This window comes from Polistes canadensis, unplaced genomic scaffold (genome assembly GCF_001313835.1).
Source record: "Polistes canadensis isolate GaletaPanama2010 unplaced genomic scaffold, ASM131383v1 scaffold_181, whole genome shotgun sequence".
In the NCBI taxonomy this organism is placed as follows: domain Eukaryota; kingdom Metazoa; phylum Arthropoda; class Insecta; order Hymenoptera; family Vespidae; genus Polistes; species Polistes canadensis.
In genome coordinates this window covers 203378-212102 of record NW_014569728.1, presented here as the reverse complement: position 1 = coordinate 212102, position 8725 = coordinate 203378, and the positions used below count along the sequence as shown (strand labels likewise).

Below are 8725 nucleotides of genomic sequence, written 5' to 3'. Positions count from 1 at the left end.
CTGATTGGTCGGTATGACGTAACGTCATGAGGTGGTTTACCTGGCTTGTGAATGAGTGTAATTACTGCTACTTTCCATGMAGTAGGATAGTAGCCTAGGCKTAAAATRGCRTTGAATAGTGAGGTAATATACGCTATTCCTTTTTTTGATAATTCTTTGATCATCTTTCCGTTGATTAAGTCGAGGAATAATTTTACATGAATTAATTATTGAAAAGAAAAAAGAAAAGACACACACACCGAAAAATCAACTAAAAACAACTAAAATCTAAATAATAATAAGTAAAAGATCCATTCTCAAATAAGTATAAAATTGAATACAATATTCTATATGAGTTGTAGAATTGAAAAAAAAAAATAAAAATAAAAAAAATTTTTTTGAAAGTCCCAAACCCATGTAACCCCTTAAACCAACAAAGTTCAATCGAATGCAACATTTTAAAAAACACTTGCAAATCATTTTATTCTAAATTTTATCATTCTTTCTTTTATTAACTAATTTATAACACGATTACATTTTTATTAATGATTTATAATACAATTAGATGATAGTCATTTAATGTTTCATTTATTTCCTATATTCTTCTTGCATATAATTAATAAGAAGGATAAAATTCAACCATTATCACAATTCAAGTTTCTTTTCCATATATCCTTGAATATGTGTGCGTGTGTGTGTGTATCTGTAATTGAATACAAATATAATATAAATATAAATAAACGATTAAATGATATGAGATGATATAAAAGAACGATCGTAAGTTTTTAATTTCACATTTTTCCTATCATTAGGAACAAAAAAAAAAAAAGGAAGAAAGAACAATGATAAAAAAAAAAGACCAGAAATTGTCATCATTTCTTTTTTTCTTGTCTTGCAATGTCGCGAAAAATAATATAAATATTAATAAGTACTCTTAATATATAATAGCATACGTGCCTTATCAGTAAGTAATAAATAAGTATACGTGTATTTAAATCGATTACCTTGGAGACGTTCACGATTTTATAAAAACGAATGATCAATATCGCTGATTTTATTCTTCACGATTAGATTAGCCTTTACATTATCACTCGAGAATTGCTAAATAATAATTCTCGGACGTGTTAAGCGGTGGAAAATAAATTCATTCAAATTCTATTTAAATGAAATGAATGTGTCAGTTAGAGATTAATTAAGAATTCAATTTAAAATCAAAATAAAAGGTTTAATTAATGATTCGACTAATTGGTTTATCTCATCATTTCAATTAATTCATATCTAATTGATTCAAATAATTAATTAATAATTATCTTTCAACTTATTTTTTAATATATTTTAAATAACCATATTAATATGTGTATAACACAAGGAAGATAAAGAAAAATTATTTTATATAACGAGGTTATAAAAATAAATGATAAATAATATTTAAAAAGGAAAAAAAAAAAAAAGAAAATGATTGCTTCTGTTTAAACGTCGGTACATGTGTACTAAATATATATATATATATATATATATATATATATATATATATGGTCGAGATAAGCAAGATACATTCGATAAATAGCTTAAGTTAATCCATTGAAACGAGTTGTAAACGTATGTTTAACGTTAATTGAGTCACAAGTACTTGAAATGAAATTTACTTCACGTCATTTTTTACTATTATAAAAATAAATTCCGATTGGAAAATGAATGAAATTGGAAATATCATTGATTTATTTGCAATACGTGCTGCATATACAATATGCATATACACTTAGGATATGCACTTTGTCTGACAATGGGAAGAAAGGGGAAGTGTGTGTGGACAAATTGAAAATGTCCAATCGATTTATCATTATTTATTACGCGTTGAACAAACGACGTTGTGGGGTGGTCTACCATACTCGTTTAACGGTTCACTAACATCTGTCAATTATGCATATGTGTTGGCTTGCTGGTATAACCGATCGTTAAATATTCTTTTTTAGTTCGTGCTGCGAATACAAAAGTAAAATCGATATTAAACGTATTGCTGTTATACATACGAATAGAAATATGTAAGATCAAGAATTGGATTTGTTTCAATAAACGTCACAATCACATTAAGGGGTTACATGGGTTTACACCGGGAAAAAATAGCATATTTTCAACAAGTTTTTTTTCTATATAAAAAATGGAATTCTTATTCAAACTTTTTATAGCATTTAAGATACATATTTAAAGAACATTTTCTGAAATTGTGCTTGAAAAATATTTTAAACTCAGCCATTGCGACGTCATTTCCGGTGACCCCATCGAAAAAAAGTGTTTTCGCGTTGACAGCAGAACTTATAAACGGTGGGGGTTTTTCTGTTGAAAAAATAGGGTCTTTTAGTGAATACTTCAAACTAGAAACTGGACGAAGGAGAAAGAAAAAAATTGAAATTTGGATTTTTGACAACGTTTTTAGCAAGAACATTCAAATTTCGCTACAATTTGCACCACATTTTGGTTTCTTAAAATTCGATTTTATGAAAAACAAACAAAAATCCTTCGTTCAAGTCCTTGTCAATAGTATCACGAAGACGTGTAGCAAATTTAATCAAAATTGGTTAATTAGTTTTGGAGAAATCTTGACAACCGACTTTAGAAAAAGCGTTTTGAGAAAAACGCGTTTAAAGATTTGAGTGGTGGTATAAGAGCCATTAAAGATTGGAACTTCCCAAGGCTTTATCTTTAAAACTACTACTCCTATCGACTTCAAAATTAAATACAATATTCTAGATGAGTTGTAAAATTTAAAAAGATAAAAAAAAAAAAATTTTTTTTGAAAGTCCCAAACCCACGTAACCGCTTAAGGATTAATCTATCCTAAGTTTAAATAGAAACAAAAATGCAAATATAAATGGGAAGATTTGTTATTTTTTTTTATTATCAGTTTATAGTCGAATCAACAATCAACGATGATTATAATAATAATAAACTAAAAACAAAAAGATATGCAACACTTATTGTATATAGCATCGTGAACATCTAACGAACATCAATTTGAACTAACGAAGATGCATTGAGCGAGTAATAAAAAGAAAATTTACGTCAATCGTGTTACGTAAAGAAAATTTGTTTCTCATGCTAATGTCATTTTTTTTAAACGGCCAATAGATAGATAGATAGACACTTAATTTTAATTACCAAGTGTGTCTAGTATCTCTTTTTCTTTTCTATTTGTTCTTTTTTTTTTTTTTAAATAATCTTCTAGTTTATATTAGACGTTCTTTGTATTTAGGAGAGGGGGACACCCTGTATGAACAAAAACGCGTAACCAAACGTTATTCGAATAAATTTTCGATTGAAAACATTACATTGGAATTTGTTTGTTTGTTTTTTGCTTTCTTTCTTTCTTTCTTGCAAAAATATCGTTGTTGCAATATTTTCAACATTTTCGCGTGTTCTGCAACATTTTAACAACGGACGTTAAGAATCGGTTATTTCCTTCTGGGGTCATGCGTACCATTTCAATTTAATTGCAGGTAAATAAGTGCATTGCATTCTCTGAAGTTTTATGAAAATTTGTAGATTAATTTATTACTCGAAAAGGTATTCTCTACGCGTAGACAAAAGAGTGTACTTTAATTTAATACAAGTTTCATTAAAATCTATTCACTTTTAGTATAAAAAATATTTACCAAAACTTTTCAAAGAATTGGCAAAGTTGTACAATTTACAGCATTGTGTTCTCTAACATTTTCTGAACCTTTGCAGATCGATTTATATCTCGACAAAGTATTCTACGTGTTGAAAAAAGTGTGTACTTTAATTTAATATAAGTTGCATTAAAATCTATTCACTTTTAGTATAAAAAATATTTACCAAAACTTTTCAAAGAATTGGCAAAGTTTTACAATTTACAGCATTGCATTCTCTGATATTTTCTGAACCCTTGCAGATCGATTTATATCTCGACAAAGTATTCTACGTGTTGAAAAAAGTGTGTACTTTAATTTAATATAAGTTGCATTAAAATCTATTTACTTTTAGTATAAAAAATATTTACCGAAACTTTTCAAAGAATTGGCAGTTGTACAATTTACAGCATTGCATTCTCTGAAATTTTCTGAACCTTTGCAGATCGATTTATTACTCGACAAAGTATTCTACGCGTTGAAAAAATTGTATACTTTAATTTACGATACTTAAAACATTTTCTTTGTATGCGTCAATTCAATGTTCACATTGCTTACATTATACTTTTGAATGTAAAACTTTCTCGCTATAAATTGCACGCATATATATATATATATATATATGTATAAGAAGCAGATATAAATTCTCGAAGAATGAGTACGACCTTGAATCGTTAAAGACCTCTAAAAAAATGCGAACGACCTCAGAGAAGAAAGTATAATATAAAATTAATTAATTCCGTTTGTGGACAATCCCATTAATAATAATAATAATAATAATCCAAATTCTCGTTTCGAAGATTTCCTTATTTTTTTTTTTTTTTTGTTCTTTTTTCTCCTCGAAAAATTTAAAAACAACGAATCAATCATCATTCATCGTACGATTATATGACACACCGCGATCTGATATGAGTAGGCTAGTCTCGTGTAAATAAAGAATATTTCTTTCCGCGTTGCGTGAGGATAATACTAAACGACACGTTTGACCCCCAACATAATATAACAATAGCAAAATCCTAGAAAATACTGACGCGCCTTTTTTCAATGTACCTACAACCACCGTTCTATTATCTTATATACATACTTTTCATTATAATTTAGTTAATTAAATGTTATATCCCCGTTTATGCAATATTCTTCTCTTACATTGTTCTATTTTTTTCTTATTTCGTTGTACAACACCTTGAAAATATACTATTATTATAAACAAAAATTATTATTATTTAAACAAAAAGAAATAGAAAATATATGGTATGTTTGAAAAGTATTGAGCCTTGGCACAAAAACTTCTATTTTTCTTCTTCTTTATTCTTCTCTTACATTGTTCTATTTTTCTCTTATTTCATTGTACAACACCTTGAAAATATACTATTATTATAAACAAAAATTATTATTATTTAAACAAAAAGAAATAGAAAATATATGGTATATTTGAAAAGTATTGAGCCTTGGCACAAAAACTTCTATTTTTTTTTCTTCTTCTTCTTTCTATTTCTAAATAAAAGTGAGTTTGACCGATATAAAACATTGTTTTGTATGTTATAGGTTGAAAACTTTTCAACGTAATCATAGCGCGTAAATCGTAAAAAAAAAAAAAAGAAAAAAAAAGTTAGTATGTAGTATTGATTAAGAGAGGAAGTAGAACGATATGTAAATCGAATTATTCAAGGACGTAACTCGTGCACGTATCGACACATGTTTTGACGTCCACGTGACTGGACCGCCTAATTGTAAGTGTCGGATATTCTTCGATTGTTTTTTTATCTTTCCCCTACTCGCGAATCATATATAAATTATATTTTTATACGCGCGCACACACACATATATACATAGATACGTAAATGCATACGTGTGTGTGTGAGCACGCATGCATTTATAAATTATTTTAAAAATATCATTTTTTTCTCCAATCGGTTTCTTCATTTCCTTCTTTTTTCTTATTATATATATTCTCTTTCTTTTTGTTTAAATAATAATTTTTGGGGTTTAATAATAATATTTCATTTTTAATCTCTTTTAATTACATTTCTCATAAATATCTCGAATAAAATTAAAAAAGTTCGTACAATTTTTAATCGCTAAAGATAAAAACATTTGATTAAACATTAAAATTTCTCCTCAATGAAAATATATACTTAAAATATTTCTTCGATAGGAATCCATTGGTCAATATTGATTGATTATAAGAGGAAATATCAAGTTTCGAGATGGAGGACACTCTCCTTAAGTGGAAGTTAACACAATTCCTTCTATAATATAAGGGAATCGTAATTAAATTATTGAAAATGATGTTTGTATAATACTCAAAAGACGACGCATATAACACATTGACGCAAATTATTGCTATAACCTCGAGTTTATAATCGTCATTTATTATTTTCTTATTACGAAAATAATACGATAAACAAATGTTTCAATGTAATCGCCATTATATTTCTTAAGAAATAACAGAATTAATATTCATTTATTGTTATTATTTAATTTGTTTCGTATCAACTACAAAATATTATTACAAAAAAATCAATGGAATATTTACAAAGATTTAGATTTAGATTAGGAAAGCATGTCTAATACAATTATTTTCTATAATTTAATAGAAACACGTTTGGATTGAAAGAAGATTAATAATAAAAAAAACATATGGAAAACAAATACACGATACAGTATAACGGCAATGATAAAATCATTGTATATATATATATATATATATTATATATGTATACAATATTTATGATTTTAATTGACAACTACTACAAAGAGTAATCTTCTTCCTAGAAGTGTCATACAAATGAAAGAGCAAGGTCAAGCAACAGCAGTGAAACATTTTCTCGGTGACGACGGCCCAGTTTCACCATTCCTTTCATTCAAGAACGAACGCTTTAGTATTAGCGCGAACCTTCGAAACGCGAATTCATTTTATTTCAATTATTCTAAACGATTATTTATCTCATTTTATTCTTTATATATTATACTCCACACAAAACATATATATATATATAATATTTCAATTTAATCAAACAAACAAACTAAAATATTACATAAATGATGTATCTAATCAACAAATTATTATCTTCTAATCAAAAATCATTTTTAATTTGCCCAAAATTCTGAAAACCCTACATAACTAACGATTAATCTTATCTACCTTTTCTCTTTCTCTTTCAAAATTAATCACCATTTCCGATATCGAAATATATTGGTTAATTGATTGGAATATAAAATATGTATTACAATAATAATATTCTTCCTGGTAATATTCCCAATTCGTTTGGTAATTTTCCCTAATGTCGTTTAATCTTTACCAAACAATAAAAAAGAGAAAAGCTTGCCCCCCTTGCCGGTTTTTCCGTGTCAAGCGAAAAACATTTGAAAAACGAAATTAACGTCATTAATTATTCCCAGGAAATATATAAAAAAAAAAAAAAAAAAAAAAAGAAATCGGATGAAAGGGAAAGAGATGCGATATAAATCTTTTACTTTCACGATCAACCGATCGAGAGAAATGTTAACGCGAAAAGAAAAAATTAAATAAAAGGAACGTGTTAAAAAAGAAAGAAACAAAAATAAACATCCAACCCGAAGAGAAAAATATTCAAAAGTACGGACATGTTTGTTTCCCTCCCCCTCCCATCCGATATCGAAAAAAAGAGGTTTGAAGAGTCGAATGAACAAGAAAAAAGAGAAAAGAAATCACTTAGGAAAAATATCTTAAGTTTGTGTTTTTTATATTATATCCTTGAAATAAGTGATATGTGTGCTACGCAATATAAAATATAAATCTCGTATCGTACTTACTATAAGGCGGTCTTTCCGTTTCCCAGATGAGGGTGCCACGATGAAAATACACGCGACATCTCTTCTTCTTAACAACGAAGGTGTTCAGCAATACGGATTTCGACGAGTTATCAGCAACGTCTTGCATTTTCTTTTTTTTCTGTTTTTTTTTTTGCGTTACAAACTTATCTCTTAATTGGAAACCCTTTCCTATCTCTCTATCTCTAAATCAGAGTCTATCTCTTTGATTAAATCAAATAAAGAGAGAGAGAGAGGAAGAAGAAAGAAAGAATGAAAGTAAGAGATCGGTAATAAGAAATCGTTTGGACAACAACTGGCACACGACACGCGATAACATTAACAACACGACTGTAACGCGCAACAAGAATTAATAATAATAATAATAATAATAATAATAATAATAATTAAAAGCACGGAAAGAACGTTGGTAACGTTGTCAAGGAGAAGACGACATCGTTTGGTAGTGCGATCGATCCGCACGAACACTGTCTGTCTGCGAGGCCGGCCGTACTTGCGAGGAATCAGTCTCGTTGCAAATGGAGAGACAAAGATAGATAGATAGGTGGATAGATGAAGGGAAAGAGAAATAGGAAAGGAATCAAGATAGAGAGAGAGAGAGAGATAATCGAAAATCGGAAAAGCCAGGCACGAAAACTAGGTCGGAAGGTAAACGCGCGAGAATGCAGTCTTTCCCGCACACCGTTTCGCAGTCTACTGCACTCTACTGCACGACTGTGCTCAACAAACGATTAGGATAGCACTCCGTCACTACACACACTACATTATACTACTACGACTACTACTATACATCACCACCACCACCACCACTACACTGTTATTACCCTGACTTTTTCTTCCAATGTTTTCTTCCTATTACTATTGCTACTACTCTTCTGCTGCTGCTACTGATGTTAATATGACTACCTATGCTGTTACGTTAGCTGCTGCTTCTACTACTACTGCTGCCGCCGCTACGGCAGCAAATAGTCGACTGATTTAAACCTTCTTTGCCTTTCGCGATACGCAAACAAACGTACAACAGCTTGTGCTTCAAGGAGAGAGACAAGAACGGTGACATTAAGTAGGGAGGAGAATGATTCAAGGAACTTTCGAAGAAGGAAAAAGGAAATGAGTTTTAAAGATTTCATGTTGAAATTTAATGATTGTTTTAATATTAATACTGTTTTCCTTTTTTTTTGTGATTTAGAGTTTAGTTTCAAAATTATTCATCGTTGCTATATAACCTCGAGTAAGGGAAAAAATATCAAATAATATTGATCCACATAGAGATGTGTATTAAGTTG

The 8725-nt window shown here is 29.0% G+C and overlaps 1 protein-coding gene across 2 annotated transcripts in view; it reads right to left on the bottom strand.

The window, feature by feature from the left end:
• Positions 1-8430, bottom strand: part of LOC106789375 (ceramide kinase) — a 16182-nt gene extending 7752 nt beyond the window's left edge. Inside the window, exon 1 of one of the 2 annotated variants that reach the window (XM_014753524.1) lies at positions 7422-8430. In XM_014753524.1, the coding sequence (XP_014609010.1) occupies positions 7422-7548 (127 nt within the window). In that variant the 5' untranslated portion in view covers positions 7549-8430. The remainder of the gene's footprint in view (positions 1-7421) is intronic. The other variant, XM_014753525.1, reaches the window with a different exon arrangement.
• Positions 8431-8725: the final 295 nt, after the last annotated feature.